Below are 26,651 nucleotides of genomic sequence, written 5' to 3'. Positions count from 1 at the left end.
ATGTTATGCACCAAAACTGACCTACTAGCAATTGACTGAAGAAGTTATGGTCTGCCTCAGCTGTAGTGTTTAAACAGTGAAGGATGATGGAACAGTACTTGATCTGGTACTTCATGTTTTCTAGGTCCAATACTGCTTAGAAGAGCAACCGAAGAGATGAGTTGTAAACTTATTTTTTTCCTTTCTTTTTCTAGCTCTTGTGTTCTTTAAAACAGCAAGTGAATGTTTTTTTGCCAAATAATCCCGTATTTTGGAGTGGTTTAAAGGGGTCCCTTCAAAGGAGTGCAGAATTAAGTTGGTAATGAGGAAGGAGATAATACTAGAGCAAACTGCAGAAATTAGTAGGATAGGAACCTCAAGCGTATCTTTCCCTTGTGGTGGGATACACACATGCTTGGGTTTGTCCTTTAATGGTTATTGTTCAACCTGTAGCACTGTATCCCACTGTCAACCACTCCTGAATTCAGTCTTTTCTATTGTACTTAAGTAAATGCACTGAATTCTAGGCAAGGGGGGTTTGCACTTGACACTTTGTACAGTAATTTCTCCCACATGTTTCTAGCACTTCCCTTACGTCATAGTTCTTGCCTAGATCGCTTGGTAGGGGGATCAGTTTTTATGTAAGCTGCTTTCTCCCTACTGCGATAGACAGATAAGCATTGATTTAAAATGAGGAGAGTTTCTTTACTCATTAAGTACACTGCCATGTGAGAAAGTATCTTCATTTAACTTCATTAATGCATCATAATTTGACTTCATTTGAAAACACTAATTTCTCCCTCTTTGCTAGTTGTGATCATGACTGTGTGTTGTCTTTTTTGAAATAAAGTCTACATTTAAGCCTTTTGAGGCGGGGTGGGAGGGTGAATGTAGGCTTTGTACATTGGTGGTCCCTCTCAGTTCTGTTAACATCAGTGTGCTGTTCTGACAGGAAATTTCCTTACAGAAAAAAGGAAAAGTTGTTCAAGAGGGGGGCATGCTTTCTTTGTGATCTCAAGACGTCATAACATGTTGCCTAGATTATGAAATGGTTATCACTAAGCTCATGAGGCCTTCATTGCCTTTCTGGTTGTAAGGTTTACTTGTCTTTCTTCTTGTAACTGAAATAAATAAAAGTGCTGTTCATCTCAGTCTGTATGGGGACTGAAATTCTTGAATGTCAGTACAGTACTGATTTAAACTTGAAATGCATGCCAATTCTATAAAATAGCTTTTGCTATGACTTTAAGCTTATTCCCTTTCAGAGGTCATAGTGTACATGGTATTGTGATCAAGCAATAGTAACTTCTAACACAAATGCAGTTCTAGACTGATTACTGTTTGAAGTTGCTTCAAATTCAGTATTGTGGCTAGGATGTCTGCTATATGTGTATATAAAACAAATGCTGGGACATCTAATCTTGGCTTTGAGAGGGAGGGTTGGAACTTGTTATATAAAAGGACTCATAAATTTTTTTTTTTTCTGTATTGGTCTTAACAGGAAGAGGAAAATGCTGCATCACGGAGTAGTCTGGAGAGAATAATGGAAACAAATACCTTAATGCCAAATCCATGGGTAAATGCAGCAGGGGTCTGTAGAAAGTGTAAGCAGTCAAAAAATGTGAACTAACATTCTCAGGGACTTCCTTAGAATAACAGGAAGTTTTCCAACGTGTTTCAAAGTAGCAAGCAAATGTAATATTCATGGAATGATAAACTCCTATATGGCTGACTGTATTGGGAAGTTATTCCAAAGGCCTGATAAGTTCGGTTTTTACTTGTAGTAGTGCCAGCCTCAGCAGAGCCCTAGAAGAATCCAGATTATATTAAACATTGCATAAATCAAAGTAGAATGTCTTAATGTCCATACTGCTTTTCTGGTGCAAATACTTGGTTCTAAAGAGCTCCTGCTTCTTTCCACCTCCACCCTCTCCCCAGGTAGTGCATATCTTCTGATCTCACAGATTTCAAGTCCTCACTGAAATACCTTAACTTTGTTGGATGAGCCTGGCCAGCATGGAGGTACAGCTCCAACATATCTCCAGACTGAACTGGCTTGCTTGTTCAGGGCCATGTCATGAGAAATTCTGGGCCAGAATCAAGAATATTAAGCTGTTTCTGCTTATCTTCTTCCCTGGACTGTATACCACCACCTTCAAGAAACTGCAGCATCCAGCAAGGAGATATGGCTTAGATGGTGTCTAAACCAAAAGCGCCTCCTGCAGGTACTACTTGTCCTGTTTTGCTCAAAGTAAGGTCTAGGACAAGGATTTGCTTAGAAACCCATGGGAATGGGCTTAAACACCTGAAAGAAGACTGTGAAAAAGGGAGCCCGCTAAACAATGGCAGCACCATTCTAGTTGCAAAGCATGAGGCTAGAGTTGGTGCTTACACTGCCAATCTGACAAAGCAAGGAGTAGCCCTCAGCAGGGGAAACACGTTGGACGTGGCTCCTACGCTGTCATAGTAACTACACAGCATTAATAGGAGATTATATGTAAAAAGAGAAGAGATGTCCAAAATGTGAACAGCTGCAAGGAAGCAGGTGGGTTTCTCCAGCCCTGTATGGAGCAGGAGAGGACTTAGTTCTGTGTTCACATACAACTTTATGACCACTTCAGATCTCATTAGCGTTCTGCATGTATTCCATTAAAAGATAGATAAGGGTGCCTAGCTTTGCAGAAGATGGGCAGTAGCTTGCTTCAGCTATATGTGATCTTCAAGATCTAGTGAATTTCTCTGTCACTCTTTACTACTGTTACATGCACCTGACACCACCTAGTTTTCAAAAAAAAATCTATGAAATTGCTAGGCTGAAAAGGTTCCTTGGCTTGCCCTTGCTGGAAGGCAGTGGGAAATCAAGTTTGGAAAAAATGACTAGCAAGGGAATTTCTGGGAATTAAGTTTTTCGGTTGATGAAAGTATTCGCTATGAAATACTGGAACATCACACGGCATCTTAAATACTGGTGAAGTGTCAATGAAGCAAAGAAGCAGTGGTTGCTCACTGAAATGCAAATATGCATTCTGTATCCCTTTGAGTCGTTGCAAAGCTAGCAGTATCTAACAGTATTCTGAACGTCTTCATCTGCTTTCCTAGGCTGCCTGTCTTTACAGGGCATGAAGCTGAAGTGTGCTGGAAGACTGTAAGTACAATCGTACAGAAAACATTCTATGGTTTCCTCCTTAGCAAAGGCACAATCTTAGCATTGCTGTATGATAACTACTAAGGCACAAAGTGAATACTGTATTTTCCTGTTTAAAAGCTTTCAGTCTCCTGTAGAGAATCAGAGCGTATAGTTCAAATGCTTCTAAACTTTGTGTGATTAACTTCCCAAAAATTCTGATTTAAGATACTACAATAGACAGAAAACAAACCCATACTGCAAATAAAGCCTAGAAGATGCACCTGTTACCTTTGACAATTTCAGTTTTACAAATACAGGATTTAAGTTGGCGTTTTCCCTCTTCCACAAATTGGTTGCTCTGATAGCTGCAGGTACAAAACATACTCAGTTATGACCTAAGCTAGTCTCCAGAACTCCTGAAGGTAAGCCTCTGTTAGGCTGATGTTTGTGGGGAAATACATAGGTTATTTTGAGTACTGGGCTGGCAGCTACTGCTATGTGTTTTAGGAGAGAATCTGCAAAACTATCAATTCAGAATATTCAAATCCTTGTCATAGCACCTGTCAAAGGATACATGGGTCAGGCACCAATTACATGGAATAGGGAGCTCTTGGAATTAATATTTTTGTAGGAAGTGCTAGGATTTGCTTTCTGACAACACTGCTTTTAAAGATGGAAAGGTGTATCTTTCTTTATTCGTTTGCCATGTATTAGTCATTAATATTCTGATCAGTGTAACAGTCAAATTAATTAAGGACCATATTCCAAAAAGCACTCTTAAACTAGTATTTTTAAATAAAAAAAAAATACTCTGGAAAAGGTACTTTCTGTTGTATTTTAATTGCCAAAAATATGAGTCATTCCTTGCTTTTTTCATTTTACCAAATCAACTAGGATCTGTTCTAATAAATCTAGCAGTAGTATGGACGTGATCTAAAACTTGGCATCTTCTCCCTTTCTCCTCTTCTCCCTTCCAGTCTGTCAAGGACTACTGTAGGGAATCAGCGAAGGACAGATGGAGTGAGAGGCGCAATTGTGGATTTGTCTCCTTCATCATCCTTCTACCCTGCCTTGTGATCTTTTCTTCTGCCTTCATCTGCAAGATCTCACCCAGTGTCAGTAAACATACTGGAAAACTGCTGTGCAGTGTAGCTGTTGGTGTTGCCAGGGAATAGTCCTTAATGTGCTCCTTCCACTTTTAATCAGCGTGAAGGCTTGACAAATTGGGTTTTAGACTAAGAATGAACAGCGAATGGATATAAGAATGAGCAGTGGAGAAATGAATATTTAAGACAAAACGTTTCTCCCAGGTTGTTCATAAAATCTCACCTAGCTGATCCCTTGATGTTCATTTGTGCCTTGTGAAAGCAGCTTGGTATATAGACAAGGTTCTAGCTCTGTGCACAGCAGGACTTTGGTTATGCTTGCAGATATACAGGTGTTGAGAATTAGGGTAACACTTTTAAATTTAAGCCGTGGGCAGGAAACTTCAAAAGCATTATGCCTCACAGTAGACTTCTGTCAGGTATATCTTGAAGATCCTCTTCTAGTAGTGAGTCTGAAGGGCAGGGCTTTGAAGACATGCATAAAAGACCTATGAGGACTTTAACAGGGAAAATACATGCAAAGCTACTGTAAGGTAGCTATAAAATAAACTACCTACTTACCTGTAGGTAAAAGATAAAGTGTAGCGATCCTGACTTGCAGACCCTTGTAGATGGAGGAGCGATTGATCCGTGACACAATTGACATGAGCAGGCACAGGCTGTGCTGTGCTGTACGGATCCCTTGGCTGCAGGTAGCAAAGACCTGCTTAACAGCCCCTCTTCTTCCTACCACCCAACCCCAAAAACAAGTGTTAAGTTCTTCAGCTGTATAAGGGTCTAATTTGCCACAATTATGCAGGTATGGTGGGTGGAATCAAAGGAGTCTTTTCAGTGGTGCCCACTGACAGGCAAGAGGCAACAGGCACAAGTTAAATGTGAAATTTTACTAGAACATAAGAAAACTTTTGTGTGTGTGTGTTGGTGGTCAAATGCTGGACCAGGTTGCCCAGAGAGGTTACGGAGTCTCCATTCTTGGAGACACTCAAACCCCAACTAGACACCCCCGAGAAGCCTGCTGTAACTGACCCTGCTTTGAGCAGGGTGTTGGACTAGATGATCTGCAGAGGTCCCTGCCAACCTCAGCTATTCTGTCATCTTGAAATTCTTGAGGAGGAGGTGTAACTCTATAGTGTTTCCCCATTAGCCTCATGGATATTATTCATACACATAGATGGTACTCAACGAAGAAATCAATCACTGGAGTGATCAAACCTGAGCCAAAGTGAGAAAGGAACTTGCACTCGTCTATCTTAAACTGACCTGACCAATGGGCTTGCTGATATTTGCCTTCTGTAACGCTTACTGTGGTAGCAGAGCTTGGATCACTTCTGCTGTAGTGAACCTTTCTGAATGATGAGTGACTGGGAAAGTAAAAAATCATTGTCTTAAAATGGCACCAGCTTTAGCTATGTTCTGTAAAGACACGATTGGCGTTCTGGAATACTGATGATCTAAGTAACCAGCAAAGCGATTCTGGTGCTAAGCTCTTTTGGGCTTTGAAATTTTGAAGTGAAACTCATATTATTGTTTTTCTAATGGGAAAAAAAAATCTGTCCCTCTGTCTTGAAAATGTGTACTTTTCAAAGCTAGTTCTTTCCACACGTCTTGTCAAAAGACCTCTTCCATGAGCTGCTCTAGATGACAGCACTGAAAGATGCTACCATTTAAGAAGTACTCCCAAAATGATGTGGTTAAGCATAAAAACTTTACCTTGCTTGGTTTTTATCTAAATTGCTACTACTTTCAGGCTTTAAGTTATGCATGCAAGATGATAACCTATGCTTGCTGGCCTGTTACCAGAGGACGACTTAGAAGAGAGGCACTCGGGTTGTCTAAAATGTCTCCAGTGGCTTTGATCTTTTTTGGACAGATGGGGCCATTAGATGCAGAAGAAAAGGGATTGCATGTGTGTTGAAGACAATTTGCAGTTCCCATTTCTCTGTAGAAGCATCTGTTAGTAAACGGAAGCATGCATTTTTCTCTTCTTTTTTCCTAGCAGCTCTTTCTTTATTATCATCATCTTAAAAGCTGAAAAAGGAATAAAAAGAATTATAAGTTTTTCCTATGGCTAATGTCAGTAACATGAAGCTGGTACAAATAATGTTACTTAAGTGTTTTTACAGCTCTTACAGTTCTCTAGTGAGCTGAACTTAAGCTAACATCTACCTTAAAGTCTTCAACGGTGATGTTTTTAAATTTCAGAGATGGTCAGGAATTAAGTTACTGGTCATGAATTAAAAGCTCCTTGTAGGAAGCTTGAGATACCTTAGCTTGTTTGTTGTTTTTTTTTACTCGCAGCATATCTTAGTAGAGGTTGGTGAAGCTTAAACTGGACTTAAGCTTTTCTCACCTCGTTTTAGGAGAGAAAGTTGCAGAAGTAATACAGAGCTTAGCTGTTACTGTTTGGTGCTGAACTGCATGGATTCTGTGTGGCTTCTAATCCCCACCCCTTCCCCTCCTTCCTGAGCTTATCCCATCACAGTGCAAAGCAGTTCTGTAAGACAGCTGTCTGGGAAGATATTCTGAGCTGTGAAGAGAGATCCTGGGTTCAATCAGTATTCAAATGTTCAAAATTACAGGTTATTCAGTGGTTTTTGGTGTTTTGTTTTGTTTGGTCGTTGTTTGGGGGTTTTTTTGTGTGGAGATGGGAAACTGTTCAGCAGAAAATAACTCTTTAGTGAGGAAAATTCACAGCCTTTTTGTCTTTGCAAGCACTGAAGGAATGATACTTCATGAAATAATCTGAATGAAATTTCATGAAGTTCTACTGCCTTGAGCAGGAGTTTCCATTAGATGGCTTCTCAAAGCCCCTTCCAACCTGAATTATTCTGTGATCCTATTTTTAAACTGTCTTCAATGGGTGACTGTTAAACTTTGCTTATGCCTTCTAATATTTGTGTTTCATAATACAAGCCAGATGTGCTTAGCTGCTTCAAAGTAACAGCCTCTAATTCATAGCAAAGCCCAAAGGTTTTAAAGTGATCTCCAGAAGGTTAAGCTGCACACCTGTGGAAAGCAGCTACTCCTTGAGGAAGAAGAGGATTTCTCACTTTGTTATTTGGCTCTTTCAAATATTTCAGGTGTATAAAGAATAAAAATTGTAGCTATTTCTAAGGAAAACGAAAAGCTGACTTACTTGCAGATTTGTGTGGTTTCACTGCCCTGCTCTGTAAAGGCTCTCTTGCAAGAACCTGCTCCTTTTTCTCAAAGCTGTTGTGGTTGATTGTGGGTTTCTTTCTGGTTTTATGTGTTTAAGATCAGTTTCTGAAACAGAAAGTTCACTTGCAGGCATATTAAGTTATTGAAATCTATGTCATTGTTCTAACTCATCAAGAATAAAGAGCACTGAAATATATATTTTCAGACATAGAAGCCTATAATTTAAATGGAATTGAGAAGCTAACTTTTATCCTTAACCTTAGTTCATAGAGTGGTGGTGTTACAGGCTTTTATCTAACTGAGAAAATTATCAGTGAAATTAAATTAAATGCAGTATCAATTCTACCGTTACATACAAATGCTTCCTCTTTTGCCTTGAGTTACAGAAATACTTCGTTACACTTGGAGAACTTAGTGTTATATCAGATTTGAAGTCTTTTTACTGGTTTTCACATAATTGCATATAAAATTTTAAATGCTAATGTAGGAAGCCTGACATTACAAAAGTGCCATTCTGGTCTTAGAAAGGATGTAATAGGAAAAGCTTCTGTCAAAATTCCACATGTAAGCTGTATAGTAAAACTAGCTGGCTGGCTGACCAAATGTTAAAGTAATGTGCGATGATTCAAATAGAAATTTGACATTCTAACTATTGGAAAAAATAGCTGTGTGTCTGCAAAACAGTTGTCATAGACTTTTCTTGTTATAAATAACACATTGCTTTCGAAACTAAACCAAATTTAAAATAAGTATGTTTAGAAGATGTGGCAGAGTGCCTACGCCACTAAATGTTAATATGCTACATTTGGCTCTCTGCCTTAAAGGTGCAGAAATCATTTGAATTTTCTTCTGTAGGGTCAGTATATTGCAGCGTATTTAATTTCAAAGGTATTAATGTTCCAATAAAAGATGAACTGAACTGTACAGCAGGAGGTTAAAAGTATTCTGAACTGCCATTTTTAAAGAGTTTGGGATAGCAGGGGTCCTCAGCCATTCTGCAGGTATGTCGGTACTTGAATATAACTATTACAGCTTTAAATCTTACTGACTTCATTCTTTTTCAAAAGATTCACAAACAATCCAAGTCTGAATATCAACTAAATTGATCATGTGTCAGCTTGATACGGATCAACACAATCAGCATTTTATATTTTTGAATGAAGAAGTGCTACAGGCTTTTTGATCACTGGGTGAGGAGTGTGAGCTGATTAAAATGCCACTTGAGAATGCTACTTTACACCAACTGTCATCATTATTGTCCGCAAAGGCAATCAGCACAATCAATAGACCCCTCTGTGTGTGTTTTCCAAAGTCACACTCGATCTCTGACAATCACTGTCAAAGAGACTGAAATGTTGAAACATACACCTGCATGCTAGCATAAACCCAGTTTGAAACATTGCATTTAGGATCAGTCCACGTTCAACAGTTAAGCCATACATGGTTATTTCCAAACTGACTGCATTTGGGGTATTGCCAAATGTAAGACAAGTGCTTCTGTGGCTTTCTTGCCTTGTTTCAGTCTTGCAAGGCTCAATGGCTGTACTGTAATTTGGAAATCAGCCTTTTGAGGAAACTTCATGGAGAAATACATTTAACCACTAATAAAATTATACAGCTCAAGGGGTTTGCTTTTGGGGGTAGGGGGAGAGTAATGTTATGAAATAAAAGGGCTTAGCCATTTCCAAGAATGGAACTTGAGGGGGAAGTCTTATTTTTCTGTTAATGCTTGTTGCTGCTGATAGTCTACCATGTCCAAGATTTTGAACAAGCTTTGAAGCTTGTCAAGGAGGATCTGGTGGTGGAGATGTCTTTTGCTATCCCAGTGGAAAGTATGGACAAGTTGCATCCTGTTAAATATCTTACAGTCAGCCTTGTCCATTGCTCAGCAAAGCTGTACCTGTTTTGAGCAAACTGCTCTGCCTGATTGCAGGGGGTTGCAATTGGTTTGCAACTGAGCCTTCCACACAGCAGGATTGTAGTCCATGATGCTGGCTTAGGTTACCTCTGCTCTGCTCCTGTTTTCCTGCAGTGTCCCCTCAGTTGTACCATTTCAACAGCTTCTGTGACATCGTGGTGAACCACACTGGAGCTGCTTCTGGATAAACTGCTGCTGCAGGCTCGTGCTTATTGGATGCTACGGCTGCATGGGCTGTCCTCTGGTCAGCAAAACTCAAGCAGAACTGCATTCCCCTCTGCAGCTCCTAGTACCCCAGGAACTGGAGATGGAGGAAGCAATAGCTAAAACACTGTGCATGAAGGAAGTTAAGTGGAGTTGAAAGGGGAGAGTGGAAAGAAAAGCACAACCAGCAGGAAGTTGCTGAAAGCTTCAGAAGCAAAGCAGGATAGGAGTGACAACAGCAAGCAAAATGAATATGTAAGTTGAAAAGCCCGTATCTTAAAGCAGCCTCCTCCAGCCTGAGGCACGTATGTCAGGAGTGCTACAGCTCATACTTTTGCTTGAGCATTTCGGTCATCTTTACCTCGTGTTTTGTTTTGGGGGAGAACCTCCTATGATCTGTGCTGTGAATCTGAATACCAAAATTTAATAACCGTTATGGATCATTATATGATTGCACATAAGTGATGATAGGTTGGAGGGAGTGTAACGAGACTAGAACACCAACAGTAAACCGATGTAAAACTTAATTAGTGCTTTCTATTTAAAATACCTAAATTAAATGTGCCTAACAATTAAGTGGTGTGTCACAGTAAAACATGCCTATCTGCAAGTGTTCATATGCTTTTGGTGAAGACATGTTTCATGATTGTATTCAATACTACGGCAGGAAAACTTCCTTGCAGTGGAAGTGATCTTGAAGACAGCTGTAGCAAGCACATAGCATTCTTTGCTGATAACTGGGAAATTCAAAGCACACCCTGTCTGTTCTTTAGGTGCAAGAACAAGGGGTTTATCTAACAGCAGGCTGCGTTCTTCAAAACAAATTCTAGTTAAGGATGAATTCTCTTAAACTACAGTGAAAGAAGCCAGCAAACAATTTAAAAGTAAGAATTGGTGCAAAAAGATGCAAGCAGATCACAGAGTAAGTTAGGTGCTATCATCTCTAACAGGCTGCCTTGTGATCATTTGTGGTGTGAAAATACTTCTTAGGTGGCAGCCTCACAGTGTGCTGAAGCAGGGCCGGGTTAGTTCTGACCAGGCAGAAGCCATCAGGGCGTGCTTCCTGTGTGACGCCTGCTGCTGCATCTGCAAAAGCTGTGCCACCCAGATGTCCCTTCTTGCTTTAAAAGGGAAGGTGCTTTGACTTCTGTTTTCTTTTCTATAGGGCTCACAGATTGCAGTGTTACTGCTGTGCTGCAGATCTTTACTATGAGGCCCTATTGACCGTCCCCACAGCTGGGACCAGTCTCTGTGATACCCTTATGCTAACTGTAAGATGTCCTGTGGAATTCCAACTGGATTGTGGTGGAGATTCTGGGTATAATGTGCCCATACGCAGCAGCCTTGTGATTAGAAGTGTGCAAAATGATAAAACCAAGTCTTTTTTGACATGGGAGAATGTTACAAGGAGCTTGAGCACTGCTCTCGCAAACTTGTTTTAACAAAAAAATTGGGGGCATTCTTCCTTGCTCCATTTCATGATATTAAACAGATATCACCTTCTGCTTCTTTCCACTGTACAGTACATGCATTGTTCAGCCATTCAGAAGTCGTCTCTCTTTGAAACAAAACCAGTCATTATGTGAGATGAGCATAAAGTTTCATAATATTAGAGCCCCTGCAAGAATTCTTACAGCAAGTGGACACATGTCCAGCTAGGCATGCATACAGCCTTCCTGCAGCAGAGGAAAGGGAGTTTAAAAAAAGGAGGTGTGGAGTGGGCAAGATATTTGCAGTTTGGACTTTCTATTCCCAAAATGACCCACTGTATGTATGTGCCTTGTCAGTGGAACAGAGCTCATTGGTTAGATTTTTATCATTTCATGAGCAGCATTTCAGACGATATAATTACTGCTTACTCTTTGAATCAGGCCAGTGTCTAGGTGTCTCATTTATGGTGGCAGCTTTTATACTTGATGCAGGCATGCAGATGGAACAGTGTATTTATTCATTATTAATTAATTAATTAAAAAATGATTTAAAAAAAAAACCTTCTGAGAGTCTGAAACTGCTAGTACCCCCTTTATCTTTCTGTGTGCATCTGTCAAACAAGTAACGTTCAAGAGAAAATCTATATGGTAGCAGCAGGAAGCATCTGTGGTAGTTTGTCATATGGTGGGTTTGCCAGCTGTCATGTTGGAAAGCTTTTCCTGCCCGAGCAGCCAGTGCTGCAAGGGGGGGGTGGGGGGGGGGTGGGGGTGGGGGTGGAAATAATTACAGATGTCTGCTTTCCTTCTCCAGACAAAGAAGTCCCTGCCCTGGTGTAGCAATGATGAACACAGAATAATCAGAATTTAGGGTTGCCTGTAAAGTGGCAAAAATATGATCTGTAAGGTTTGTAAGGTTTTCTCTCTCGTGTGTAACCCAGTCTTCTCTGCAACGATCCCGAAAATGAAGCAGCTGCCACTGCTGGTCAGAATCACCTTGCCTTATTCCTGTGCCTCTGGCCACCGACCTAAGGGAAACGTGGAATCACGTTCTCTTAGGTTTTTTAATTGTACTAACAAAAATCTAGTTCAGGCCTGGTAAAATAAACTGGTGGTTCAGACCTTAGATACATGCCACAAAGGGGCAGCAGAGGAGAGAGCAATGACATTTCTAATTCAGTGCCCAAGTCATCTCTGAAACGGTCATGAGAGACAGAGTCAAGGATCCCTTTTAGAAGATACATGGGTGCGTGGACCTGGAAGACTAGCACCGTGACACTGCTAAGCGAATTCATAGAGCACGCTCTGTGCTAAGCCCCTGAAGTCTCTGATGGCTCAGACCCTGGCCCTACCAAGCATTTAGCAGAAGAAACTAACGCCACAGATAAAACGTGGTTATGTGCACCAGGATGTGGAGTGGAAGACCATCCCTGCTCCACTGCACATGCTCTTCTGCCTCCTTTTCCATCTCTCTGGATATCATGTTCCCCCTTCTTTGCCACTGTAAACAGACTTGTTAAACTGGCAGTCATGTGGAGGACCCGCAAGATCAATTTGGCACACTGACCTCCTCCTGTGATTTTTTTAACAGCTACATACTCCTTTCCTCCACTTGTAGCTGCAGGGGGTCAGGCACCATTACGTTCCTTGTTTTCCAGTAATAGTGGCATATTGTTTTTCCTCACTTGTTTCTGAAATAACATTTGTTACCATTTTGCATACTTTGTACCTGGCAGTTCTGGTCATCTGTTTCAAGTGCTTGCTTTAGCTTTTCTGTTGTTCCTTCACTGTTCATTGTTTTTGATACCTTTAGGTGTTTTTTCACCTAGTCCTCCTTGGATAAGTGCAGACAAGCAAGCTTATGAAAGACAGACAGTGAGGTAATTTCCATTTCCTCCTCCTATCAGCAGCAGAAAAAGCAAATTAGCACAGGAATCATGAGGATTGTTGTTACTGGTTAAGCATGAGGTAGCACCTGTATGCTGATGACACTGGGAAAATTGTCTAAGGGTATGTATATAGCTTGACAACTTCTTTTAAGACAATGTGTTGGCTAAATATTGTCAAAAGAAGCAGTTCCATACTCAGCAGCAAGAGCAAGCTCCAACAGCTTAATGTGTGCCAGTTACCATTGATCTGACCCTGAGAAGAACCAGTTGAATGCACTAAACTGGCAGAACACTAAACCAACTATAAATAAGCAATCACTACACTACACTACACTACTATTCATGTTGATTTAGCTTTCTAAACCACTTCACTCCTAGGTTAGACAACCACTAATGCCACCACGAAAAGAAGGACTGATGATGCCCCTTTTGGCGGCAGCTAACCACCACATTTATTTACGTCTGTTTTGGTACTACAACTAAGTATGAATATGGTACAGAAATGCAAGAAAATTCAAAATTAACACAATTAGAAGCACCTGAAATAAGATAGTCTTAAACTACCATACTTGGACATACTGTCAATGCACAAACCTTGACACACCTTGCTGATACTGGACTGCCTGTTAAGCGTGTAGTAGTTTTCCTTTTGAAAACAGAGTCAAGAACGATGTATTACATTTTTATCATGCCTTATATTCTCTATATCTTCAGTTTAATGGTTGAAAACCTTACCCATAGTTTTAATGTAATCTGGTTTAAAATAAACCATATGAATTTATAAAATACCTACTAATATGAATTCTGCTATGTGTGCAAATACCAAGTTCCTCATTAACACTCAGCAAATAAATTTACTGCCACCTTTTATTCATAAATTTGTCAGCCAAGCCATAATTTGGTTTCATGGAGTTTGGACTTCAATAAAAGCTACACTTTTTTCTAAAATTAAGTAAGCTCCGGTATCAAGAGGTCATTTTTCTAGCTGAATTTCTTATTTTTGTTTCTCTTGGTCCTGTTTATCCCATTTTTTAGTTCATTCTTCTTACCAGATTCTTCAGGTGAAGTGATACATACCTTGCGATACATACAGAAGCAGATACTTCAGCAAGCTAGGCATCTTCATACAACAGTTCACTGTTCATCAACTGTCATGAACTCTTGCAGTTAATATCCACATTATACTAGGTGATGCTGTTGTGAAGCAGTGCTAAATGGAAGATATTTTATAAACACCATTCTATACGGCATCTGCTGAAGTATTAATATATTTGTTATAACCTTTGCTACATTGTACTAAATTCTTCCAAACCTGTTCTAACCCTCATGACGTTCTATACGGCATCTGCTGAAGTATTAATATATTTGTTATAACCTTTGCTACATTGTACTAAATTCTTCCAAACCTGTTCTAACCCTCATGACTTGGGTAAGACACACAAATAGTTCTTGATTTTAAACACACATTACCAAACAATTTGCTCAAGTAACTTTATTTCAACACATTGAATTTTGCAGCATGACATTTTCTCAGGTATTTTACACAACGGCAAAGAGCCATCGTACTCCATATCTATTTAGAAAACCACTGCTTTAAATATTTTTAGAAAAGCTAGATGCAAATACATTGAAATGAAAGTATATTTACCAACATACCCTTGTTGCTGGTAACACAACAAACATTATCGCTATTGATCATCCATAACAACATTAGCAAGGAGAAAAAAAAAAAAAAAAAAAGAGAAAAAAAGAGAGAGAGAGAGAAAGATGTTCTTTAAATTTGGAACTGCATGTAGGTATCCAGCCATTAGTGATGCCACTGCTACAAAACACCATAATAGGATTATCCCAGAAAATGTCATAGTCAAACCAGTCCCTTTATCAGAACAATCAGTGGCTGCAAACACTCTCAGATTCAAATAATGCACATGCATTATAGAGTGTGAGTTATAGTGTGACATTGAAAGTAAGACTAAGAGAGGTCTAATTAAAAGGAACAAACAGAAAAAAAAATCCTTTGGATAACACACCCACTTTTATACAAATTCTGATGACTTTAAGACAAGTTTTTTGGGAGAGTAATTGTCACTCAGCTTCTAATCGAGGTGGTTGTTTGGTTTAAAGTGCTGGTTTTAAATTATGCAGTTTTCCTTTACATGTTTCCCTTTGGGCACTTTAAATTCTCTTATTTATCCTTCAGTACAAATGCAATCTATACACTGAACAAGGAAAAATCTCAAATATCTGTCAGCTACAACAGCCCTCTGAACATTTTTGTGGCCCTCCTCTGGACCCACTCCAGCAGGTCCATGACTTTCTTCTACTGGAGACCCCAGAGCTGGACGCAGTACTCCATGTGGGGTCTCATGAGAGCAAAGTAGAGGAGGAGATTCACCTCCCTTGCCTGCTGGCCATGTTACTTTTTATGCAGCCCAGGTATGGTATGGTTGGCTTTCTGGGCTGCAAGTGCACGTTGCTGTCTCCTAGTATCATCAAATTGTAGAATAATTTAGGTTGGGAAAGACCCTTAAGACCATTGAATCCAGCTGTTAAACTGGCACTGACAATTCTACTGCTAAGCCATGTCCCTAAGCACCGCATCTACACATCTTTTAAATACCTCCAGGGATGGTGACTCAATCACTTCCCTGGGCAGCCTGTTCCAATGGTTGACACCCCTTTCAGCGAAGAAATGTTTCCTAACATCCATCTTAAATCTCCCCTGGTTCAACTTGAAGCTGTTTTCTCTTGTCCTATGTCCAGCTTTTCATTCACCAGTAGTCCCAAGTTCTCCACAGGGCTGCTTCCAAGTCATTCATCCCCCACACTATATTGGTACTGGGGATTGCCCAAAGCCAGGTGCAAGACCTTGCATTTGGCCTTGCTGAACCTTGAGGTTTGCACAGGCCCATTTCTCAAGCCTGTCAAGGTCCCCTGGATGGCATTGCTTCCCTCCATTGTATCAACTGCACCACTCAGTTTGGTGTCACCCACAAACTTGCTGAAGGTGCATTCAATCCCACTTTCTATGCCATTAATGAAGATGTTAAATAGTATTGGTTCCAAAACAGACCCTTGCAGGATACCTCTCATTACTGGTTTCTATCTAGACACTGAACCATTGACTATAACTCTGGATGTGGCCATCCATCCAATTCCTCATCCATCTAATAGTCTGTCCTTCAAATCCATATCACTCCAATTTAGAGGCAAGAATGTTGTGGGGGACTGTATTAAAGACTTTACAGAAGTCCAGGTAGATGACATCAGTTATACTTCCCTTGTCTACTGATGCTGTCACTCCATCAGAGAAGGCCACTAGACTAGTCAGGCATGATTTGCCCTCAGTAAAGCCATGCTGGCTTTTTCTAATCACCTCCTCATCTTCCATAAGCTTCAACTCAACTTCCAGGAGGATCTGTTCCATGATCTTACCAGGCACAGAGGTGAGGCTGACTGCTCAGTAGTTCCCAAGTTCTGGGTGTGATATTCCCTTTTCTCCAGTCACTGGGGACATCGCCTGACTGCTGTGACTTTTCAAATACGATGGAGAATGGCTTAGCAACTACACCTGCCAATTCTCTCAGGATCCCAGGATGTTTCTTAGACTAAACGTAACATCATATATATTCCAAACCATCCTTGCTTTTCAAATCTGTATGTACCTACTTGATATCCTTTTCTTTTCCATTTTCTTATTGCTGTTCACAAACAGAATTTAATGGGATTTTGATAAGAAAATTTCAGCAGAGCCAAAAAAACCCCAACAGTACTCCGCAAGTTACTTTACAGTCTTAATATTTATTTTCATAACCGTTTTGATGTAGGAGAAAAAAAGGTAGGATCAGAGGTTGGAAAGAGGCTGGGAACATAAGGCATAATGGTTCTACAACTGTAAGACAGTCTATAATTAAGTCTTTGTGCCCTGAGACTACATTCTTCTCCTGCATGTAGGTGGACGAATAACAGACACCACGTTGGCAAGGCGTACCTCACACCCCCCTTTAGCTCCCACAGCACACCACTGCCTGCTTATGTCCCCCTTCTGCCAGCAGCCCAAGGGCCAAAGGCCTCTATGGGGGTCTGAACAGCTTTGCCTCTAACACAGCTGCTCCCGATATGATCCCGTGTAATTAAAGTCAGGGTTCTCAGTTTTATTTTAAAGTAGGATTAACATTAAGTTGAAAGTTCTCATTTTAGATATGACAGAATTTTAGGTGGGCTAGTATATTACGTTTGCCCCTTCTGCACATGCATTTTATTACCTCAATTATTATGAAACCATATGTGATCAGTGTAATTTATACGTACATTGCAACACACATGCACAAAGGGTACCAAGTATGTCTATGAGTCCTTGAATTCTACAGATACTTTTACTAGGTCCTTTCCTACAGTGACCATGCAGCCTGCCATGAACCTTGAGTTACAGTCTCAAAGTGTTCCTCCATATACACAATTTCTGTTTGGACATATACTACCTTAACTCAGTGCCTGATAAAAAATCAACAGCTGCTGAAACAACAGCCTGGTGAGACATGACATTCTGAAGATATTTTCTGATGCACTATTTATCATTGTCATCACAGTGCACAACAACTTAATACAGTAGATTGCACTTTTATATTGCAGAACAGTTATTCTCAACCTTAAAAAAACAATGCCAGCTCATAATTGTACTAAATTATTAGGAGTTACAAGAATCTAATTCTAAAAATAAAATCTATGCATGCTAACAATAAAAAATAATCAGCACAAAAACTGTTACCTGCCAGCTTTATAACTACAGTCATTACAGTTAATTATATGTCTGTGGCAAGGGAATACTTTGCTTCCTGTAAGCATTTGGGAGTCTTCAAAACGGCCTCAGGTGAGGAGAAGCAGCAAGGAATAGACTAACTTTGTAAGCCCTACAATCTGAGAAACACTTCTCTAGCGATTTCTAGAAAGAGGGATGCCACCCTCTTTCTCTCAGTAACTGCAGGCCTTCCTTCACTTTATGCCTCTCACCTGGAACTTTATAATTCAGGAATTTTTCAGGCAGGTACAGATTCCAGTACATTGCTAGCACCCCAAAATGACTAAAGGATAGTAAGCTGCTGGATGTGTAGCAGCTGTGAAGAAGGCAAAAGGAAAAAGATTCGGTAGAACTGGGTATTGTCATTTAGCTCAGCCTGTAAATAAAATAACATGTGCTTTGGTCCACTGGGATTTAAGGACCCTCCAGAATACATTTGAACCTGAAAACACAAGGTACCAGAAACACTGAGATATCATAATACACAATTACAGCAGCACAGAGGGTAGTTTCTCATTCAAAAGAAAAGGAAAGAGAGCACAGAATAACTTCAGATCACTCAAAGTTTGGTACTAAACCTGCTTCCCAGAGGGATAGGATCTAAACATAGTTTGGCTGTCTCCTGCTGGGAGGCATCATTCACAGCTGATAAACCCTAGGAGAAAGAGGGTATCTGGAAAAGCAGTTGAGAAACAGCTGGAAGCCTTCAATAGTGTCAGAGGCCAAGTAAATTTAACCAATTAACTCACTGTTCCTGCACAGTGGTAGAATGTGGGACATTTAAGTCTTTACCATTACCAACTTCTTTTAATGTTACATTTCACTTTGTGATAACTAAACCATGGAAGGTAACACAAAGGGACGGGTGAGTGAGCTGTTTAGAAAACAAACCCAAACCAAACCAAACCCAAAAACCTAAATCAAGCCAAGAACAAATAATGACATAAAACTGCAGCTTTCATTAGGTCGAAGTTAAAGTCAGCATGTCCTGTCCCACCACTTCTTTTTAAAAACTTTTATGTGAAGCTGTAAAGGCAAGTTATCAGCCTGTATAACATCAGTGTTAAGGAGTGGCTCGCAGCTTTTCATGGAAACCTCACATGCATGTGATAATCCTGTTTTTTCAGGATTTTTGAATTATTATTTTAAATGTGCATTTCATGGTTAAACACAATTGATTAGGAACTATTCTAAAACTGACAAATCTTACAAGTTGGCCTAATTATTAACCTGATTCTGTAGATGTAAAAGTTCAGTATCAGATGAAACTCTGTAAAACGCAGACTGGATTTTTAAAGAAGGGTAATTGCAGTATATGTTACTTCTTCATGAAGACTTGCATATTGAATGACAGTTTTGCTGTCGCAGCCCTCGCTTTTTCTAATTGATGCCAATCCTCTTGTTACCAGCATGGCTATTGCAGCAGTGTTTTCCCAGGGAGATAAGTTCCCTTGCCTAGCTCACCATGAAGCTGCACGAACATTCACAGCACTAACATTAACATTTCTGTGTAGGGCTTTTGTAAACTTTTTCTTAAAAAATAAAATAAAATAAATAAAAAAAAAAGTAACTATACTTTTTTAGAGCATTAAGGGACTGTTTAAAGCCAACTCTGTAGCATACAAACACAACCATTGACCTGGAAATCTAGAAAGATTAACAGGCTAAGAAACAACTGGGGAAAAAAGAAGCCAAACTGCCCAAGATAGCTTAACGCAAAATCGGTCTGAGGCGCTAAACAGTTATCCTGCGCCAGTTCATGGGTCACAGATTCGAGGTAGCATGGGCCCGACCTTCCGCTAGCTTTGAAGATTTTGCTTTCTCAGCTTTGCTGTCGGCTGGCCTGGAACCGCCGTTCAGGAGGCAGCGCCCACCGACCCGGAAGAACGCGCCCCGGCTAGAGGCGGCTGCGGGCACCTGCCCTGCGCTGCGCGGCCGGGAGGCGCCTCACGCCCCCGCGGCCCCCGGCGGCCCTGAGGGGCAGAGCGCCGCGCTGCCAGCGGGCAGGGGCGCCAGCCCAGCACCGGGGGGCCCCGCACAGGCCGACAGGGGGAGACCGTGGTTTGGGGGTTGTTTTAAAGAATAAACCCCAGGTCGAGTTTCCCGCCTCCGGCCGCGACGCCCGGCCCGCACCAGGCCCACCGGGCCGGACCCCCGCGGCAGCTCAGCCCTTTCCGAGCACGAACCGCCGCGTCCCAGCCAGCGGGCGGACTGGGAAACACCGGGCAGCAGCTTTAACGGGCCGGGCCGGGCCCGACCGAGCAGGACGGGGCAGGGCGCTTCGCTCCGCGGCCGCCGAACCCGGACCCGGATCCCGCCACGGAACACCCGCACAGGGCGGGGACGGCGCGGCCCGCCGGACCGCTGGCCGGGTGGTGTGGGCGGCGCTGCGCCTTTAAGAGGGAGTCGAGCACCTACACGATCAATGGGCCGCTCTGCGGCCCCGCCCCCGCGGGGCAGCCGGCGAATGGGCCGATTGAAACACGCAACGTTGGCGCCGCGGATGGGCTCGGGGCTCGGCCGGCCGCGCCTGGAGCGCGGGGGGTTTGACGGGCCGCCGCGCCGCTCCGGCAGCCGCCGTTGCCGCGGCGCCCCGCTCCGCCCATGGCCTCCGCGCTGGTAAGGGCCGGCCCCGGCCCTGGCCCCGACCTCAGGCAGCCAGGGCGGCACTCTGGCGGGAAGGCGAGCTGCGGCTGCCGGCCGGCGAGCGGGTGCCGCGGCCGGCGGATGTCGCCCGGCTCCAAGGGCTGCGCGGCTGCAGCCGGTGCGGCTGCCGCAGCCGCCGGTGGGAGCGCTGGGTGTGCGGGGCCCGCCGGCCCCCGTTACCCCGCCGCGTGCGGGACGTCAGCGGCTCCCGAGGGGGCGGGCGGGTGGGGGGCCCCGGGCGGACCCTGACGGTGCGCACCCTCTCCCCCAGGAGGACCCCGTCCTGATCCGGCCTTTCCGAGGCCACAGAGCGGCCGTCACGGGCGTCGCCTTCAACGCGGACGCCGCTGGGCTGGGTGAGTGCGGGGGGCCGGGCGCCGTTTGCTTTCCGGGCGGGGCGGCTGCTCCCCGCCCCACTCCCGCGGCAGCCGGCGGAGCCGCCGGGCGCAGGTCCGGGTGCGGAGGCGGGGCGGGCCCCCGCGCCGGCCGGGCGGGCCGAGGAGTCTCTGCCCCTTCCTTAAGCGACAACTTTTTGAGCAAACCACAAGGCGGGAGGAGGGGTTTGTCCCGCGGCGAGCGGGGAGGAGGAGGAGGAGGAAGTAAGTGAGGGGAGCGCCGAGGCCGGAGGGGCGGGGGGCTGCTCCGTGCCGCCGCCGCCGCCCCGCTGCCCCCGCGGCCCCCGGGAAGCCGCCGGGCCCGCCACGGAGGGTCTGGCTGCAGCTCCGCCGCTTCCCGAGCCCGCAGCTGGCAGCGCCCGCAGCCCGCTCCGTCCCGGGGGCGCGGCGGGCGGCCGGTAGCGGCTCGCGGAGCTCCTCTCTGCCAGTAGCTGCTTTTAGTCGGCTGCGATGAGGATCCGTCTGGCGAGAAGATGGACGTGGGTCCGCAAAAGCTGTGTGTTTCTCGGCTTCTTGATGATCGCTTACTTTGCGGTCGAGCTGTCGGTTTCTTCCTTCGGTGCCTCCCTCGCCGGGGAGAGCATCAGCAAAGGGAAATGGGAGAGGCGCTTTTCTGACAGGGCAGAAGAAGCTGTGGATTTGGCTCGTCCAGTTTATGACAAATCCCCGCCTGATCCCTATGCCCCAGGAGAATGGGGTAAGGCTTCTCGCCTGCAGCTGGGCCCTGAGGAAAAGAAACAGGAAGAAGAGCTGATTGAGAAGTACGCAATTAATATTTATTTGAGTGATAAAATCTCTCTCCATCGGCACATTGAAGATAATCGACTGAGTGGCTGTAAAACTAAATCTTATGACTACAGAAGGCTGCCCACGACGTCTGTTGTAATTGCTTTTTACAATGAAGCCTGGTCAACATTGCTGCGGACGATACATAGTGTTCTTGAAACATCACCCTCAGTACTTCTAAAAGAAATTATACTGGTGGATGACTTGAGTGATAAAGTATATTTGAAGGCTGAACTTGAAAAATACATAAGCAGTCTGAAAAGAGTTCGTTTGATAAGAACCAACAAACGAGAAGGATTGGTCCGTGCCCGCTTAATTGGCGCTACCTTTGCTACTGGTGATGTCCTCACGTTTCTAGACTGTCACTGTGAATGTGTTTCTGGCTGGCTGGAACCACTGCTCGAGAGGATTGCTGAGAATGAGACTGTTATTGTTTGTCCTGTCATTGACACCATTGACTGGAAAACATTTGAATACTACATGCAAACAGCAGAGCCCATGATTGGGGGGTTTGACTGGCGGCTGACATTCCAGTGGCACTCGGTGCCTAAACATGAGCGTCTCAGGCGCAAATCTGAAACCGACCCAATCAGATCCCCAACTATGGCTGGTGGCTTGTTTGCTGTCAGCAAGAAGTATTTTGAGTACCTGGGCACCTACGATACAGGAATGGATGTTTGGGGAGGGGAGAACTTAGAATTATCATTTAGGGTTTGGCAGTGTGGAGGCATGTTGGAAATTCATCCGTGCTCCCACGTAGGCCATGTGTTTCCAAAGCGTGCACCCTATGCCAGACCAAATTTCCTTCAGAACACAGCACGTGCTGCTGAGGTGTGGATGGATGAGTACAAGGAGCACTTTTACAACAGAAATCCTTCAGCAAGGAAAGAAAACTATGGAGATATTTCTGAAAGGAAGATACTAAGAGAACGTTTGAAATGCAAGAGTTTTAACTGGTATTTAAAAAACGTATTTGCTGAGTTGCATGTACCAGAAGATCGTCCTGGCTGGCATGGTGCTATCCGCAGCGCAGGAATAGCTTCAGAATGCCTCGACTATGTCTTACCAGAACATCATCCTACTGGGGCTCACCTTTCTCTCTTTGGATGTCATGGTCAGGGAGGCAATCAATTTTTTGAATACACATCAAATAAAGAGATTAGATTTAACTCAGTGACTGAGCTGTGTGCTGAAGTCCCTGAGCATGAAGACTTCATAGGTATGAGGAGATGCCCAAAAGATGGATCTCCTACCCCTGAAATTATTATATGGCATTTCAAAGAAGATGGGACTATTTATCATCCTCATTCAGGAAAGTGCCTTACTGCTTATCGTACAACTGAGGGGCGTGCTGATGTGCAAATGAGAACTTGTAATGCTGCAGATAAAAATCAGATTTGGAAATTTGAGAAATAATCACTGCTGGTAGTACAAATTGAATGGACTGTAATCTCCAAGGTTTTTAAATGTGTGAGCAGATAGCAATGTTGGATTGTATACCTTGGGATGTCTTCTGATGTGTCTGTAGTGGTGGAGAAACTGTATCTGCTGTGGTGAACTGTATGGAAAGCAAAAGTAAATAATGGCGTTTAGTTTCTAAAATGTTCAGTACAGATCTAATGCCTTTTACTTTTGTAACATTTTGATCCATTGTTTTCTGACTTTGGTCTGTCTTGATTATGGTAAAGCAAAGGCTTTTGAATGGACTGAGGAGGGATTTTTTTTTTTTTCTTTAAAAGAAAAATTATACACATTATCTTCCAGGGTTAATGTTACATGAAAGTGAAGAGTCTTTCCTTACAGAAGTGAAAGTTAAGGTTCGTTCAGTAGAATTAACTGACCTATGTTGCGGCTATATTATAATATATGTATCTAACACCTTTCAGTAATGCTACAGTAACTTGTGATTGAGTCAACATTGATGGGGAAAGCTGAATCTTAAGCCTTGTAATATTCTGCAGTTTTTTTGGAATTTACATGCTCTTAAAGGTTTCAGGGTGACAGCTAGCTCTCTTACATTGAAGAAAACGAAGGTTTTTTAGTAGATAGGCTTTGGCAGTGCTTTGCACTTTTGTGCCTTTTCTGGAAAAACTTACCTCATGAGGCTGAGTTAGGAGCTTTCATGGATTTGGAGAAGAATATGGTAGCAGTGGACATGCTGGTGGTGCCACAAGTGGGGAGAAATAGGGATGGCTACAAGTAAGAATTCTGTTTAAAGATGATGAAGAAGGAAAGAAAGCGCAAAGCTGCATTATCTGCTGCTGTTTCTTAGGTATATATTTAATATTACGTTGCTTTTCCGTGTTGAGCCTGGCATCCTAGGGACACATACCTTATGTGACTATACCATGTATCCATTTTTGGAGGGGGTCTGTCAGCAGGGTAGAGGAAGGAGACACAGAGGCAAACTTGGGCTGTTTTGTTTTGCATTCTGCATTTTGGCAATGGTTGGCATGCATCAGCCCTAGGTAGTTTAAATAATGCAGTGTATTCTGCCTCTGTGTAGTCACAACAGTACCACAGGAGACCTCGGGTAAGGTTGTGAAGCTGCAGTTCCTGAAGTGAGGTGAGTTGAAAAGGCAGTTTGGAGGAGAACAAGATTTGTTGGTTAAGTGGTTCACAGACAAATTTAGAATGTTTTCTGTATCCTGTTATGCTGAGTTTTGAAGAGTATTGATTCTTGATGTGTGTCATTAATCTGCTTTGAGCGTGATTATAGACAATAGATGTGATATGTGTAGCGTACTTGAAAAAAATCTTGTGTTTAGTATCTGTGTTTTTTAGCTTTATATGATTTAGGTTGAACACTTATCTTAATGTTTCAGGCATTCCAGCTTTTTTGATTACTTTCACTGAAGTGATAAATGTTCTTCATTAACCACAGTGTAGTAATTCTTGACGTGGGGCTGGTAGGTAGGAACTGGAGCTAGTGAGTGAGGAATAAGAATCTGGACACTTGAGGAATGTGGTAGGTGTGCATTTGCTGCAGCAGGTAGAAGGGTTAAAAGGGAGCAAGTGAGACCCTGAAATAACTGAAGATTTGCCAAAAATAAAGCAAGAGTAAATTAAGGTATATTCTTGAATCCTGGTGATTTTAAAGCGTTGAGAGGTTTGGGTGGAAGCAGGCTAAGAGAGAAGGGGAACAGAAAAAAAAATTTGGAGCTGGGGTTGTAGTGTTGAATCATGCTAAAAGTGCTTGCCACTGTGTGGCGTGGGTTGTTTTAAGTCTAACTTATTTTTAGGAGGTTACTTGCAATTTGAATTTTTTCTCTTTTATTCTTTTTTTTCTTCTTTTTTTTTTTTTAATGTTCCCTAGGCTATTTTTTAATCTTTATTTTTTTTAACAAAGGGAACTTCTTTACTATATAAGGGAGACATTCCTGAAAAATTCCATTCCACTCTGCAGCAAGGAATTGTTTTGTGGACCTACAAGTTATGAACCATTTATCAAATTTTAAAAGATAGCCAGTCATTATGTGCTGGAGCAATAAATTACATAAAATATGTGCTTTTTTGAAAAGCTTGCTGTAGACTGTTGCGTTCAATAGAAATGACAGGAAAAAGGCCTGTGTTCTCCTACATAAGCAGGAGCATAAGTTGTGTGTGCAATGCATGTTTCCTCAGATGAAAGTAATTTAATGGTGTGAATATAGACTATGCAACTTTTATACAATTAACTTTTTTAACACTTGGCAAAAACTGCCTTTCATATAAAGAACTACCTTCATGTTAAAACTGACATTCACAGTGTTCCTTATCTACTTCAGCAATAAGTCGAAGTGAATCTGCCTCTTAAAGTTGGAAAAGTTATTCTGTATGTATGTATTTCAACCCTTCCTCCTCCCCACCACCTCCCATTCTATTTTTGTGATTATTTAAAAATTAAAAGGGGGGGGGGGGGGGGGCGGAAGCAAATGTGAGTAACCTGGCATTAAAAAAATATATTTACATTTCTTCCCAATGGCAATAAAAAATGGGGGGAGGCGAAGGAAAGAGGAGGGACTAGAGAAGGAGAAAGAAACGAAAACAAAAAAACCTTGCCATTTAAAGTTCCACTAGTTTTGATGTAAGTTGCAGCAATTCTACAGAAATACTCCAATCTGGTTGTTTTTCAGTGTGTACAGATTTTTGGAAAATCTGAAATTTGGAATGATTTTTCTATCCTGTTAGACTTTGAAAATTTGGGGAACACTTCTATATATATTTTAAACTACTGATTTTAAGTGACTTAAAAGAAATTGAATGTAAACTTAACACTGAATAAATGTGGGAGGGCTTCGGGGTTTCTTTGAAAAAATAAAATCCAGAATGTTAATTAAATGTGGGCTAGTGTGCTGACTCTTTCCAATTCTCTTCCTGTTGTTTAAGTACATACAGTATACAATAAAAACTGCCATGAGCTTGAACTTACAGGAGTTGTTAGAAGTTCCTTGTAATTTATCCATTGTTCTTAGAATTCCAGATTGGCTCTCTTGACAGAGGTTCAATTAATAATTGTTTTCGCTCAAGCAGGAGATCCTGCAAATCACTGTTAAATGTGTTTGTATGGTGACGTTCACCTTATCTCAGTGAGATTTGCAGGGTTCCTGTAAAGTGTGTGGGTTTGGTGGTGGTGGTTGAATATTCACACACATCATGCGCACAGCCTTGTACCCCATCTGACCTGTAATTCTTGCACTGAGGTGAATGCTAGGGATGCTTTGGTATTTTGGGAGGGGAAAAGGATGACCACGAGGTGCATCTAGTTGTCGAAGCCTGGCTGAGCATGTCTCTTCTAATCTTGGCACAGCTTTCTTAGAGTGGTGCCTGTGGTATTGTGGGAAACGGGAGTGTAATGGTATTTCCATGTTGTGGCAACTTGTGTCTTCATATATATGTGTGTATATGTGAAAATTAATACCATCAACATTCACAGCATATAAATTGAAGGTTTTCCCATTGCAGATACCATAACAAAATTTTTGTGGCATATGTAAAACCCAAATACTGGTTTAGAGAACTGTAGAGTGTGGTTTGTAAATCTGGCCTTTGTGTAAGGCCAAGTCTTTATTCTTGAGTGTTTAATTCTGATATGATTCATCACTAGAAAAACAAATTACCTTGTAATGGGTCAGTTGTACTTGGGTGTGTACAGAAAGCAGTGAAGCTTAAAAAAAAAGGCACTGAGTTTACAAACTGGACCAAGTTAAATATTGGAATCAGCTCTGAGTGAATTTT

At 42.3% G+C, this 26,651-nt stretch overlaps 2 protein-coding genes across 2 annotated transcripts in view; both read left to right on the top strand.

The window, feature by feature from the left end:
• The first annotated feature begins 14,178 nt into the window (after positions 1–14,178).
• Positions 14,179–26,651, top strand: part of POC1B (POC1 centriolar protein B) — a 61,060-nt gene continuing 48,587 nt past the window's right edge. The window contains 3 exon segments of the mRNA XM_080390967.1: positions 14,179–20,167; positions 20,170–20,226; positions 20,525–20,609. Of these exon segments, the coding sequence (XP_080247093.1) occupies positions 20,033–20,167; positions 20,170–20,226; positions 20,525–20,609 (277 nt within the window). The 5' untranslated portion in view covers positions 14,179–20,032.
• GALNT4 (polypeptide N-acetylgalactosaminyltransferase 4) lies at positions 20,856–25,844 on the top strand. The gene has a single exon (XM_080390966.1). It carries the CDS (start codon positions 21,099–21,101, stop codon positions 22,848–22,850), a length of 1,752 nt encoding a protein of 583 aa, XP_080247092.1. The 5' UTR covers positions 20,856–21,098; the 3' UTR covers positions 22,851–25,844.

This window comes from Falco punctatus, assembly GCF_963210335.1.
Source record: "Falco punctatus genome assembly, chromosome: 6".
Lineage (NCBI taxonomy): Eukaryota > Metazoa > Chordata > Aves > Falconiformes > Falconidae > Falco > Falco punctatus.
The sequence above is the reverse complement of the archived record's forward strand: the minus strand, read 5'-3'. Positions and strand labels throughout refer to the sequence as shown.

Excerpts from the sequence above, each read along its gene's own strand:
- GALNT4 (XM_080390966.1), top strand. The coding sequence starts at position 21,099 with ATGAGGATCCGTCTGGCGAGAAGATGGACGTGGGTCCGCAAAAGCTGT.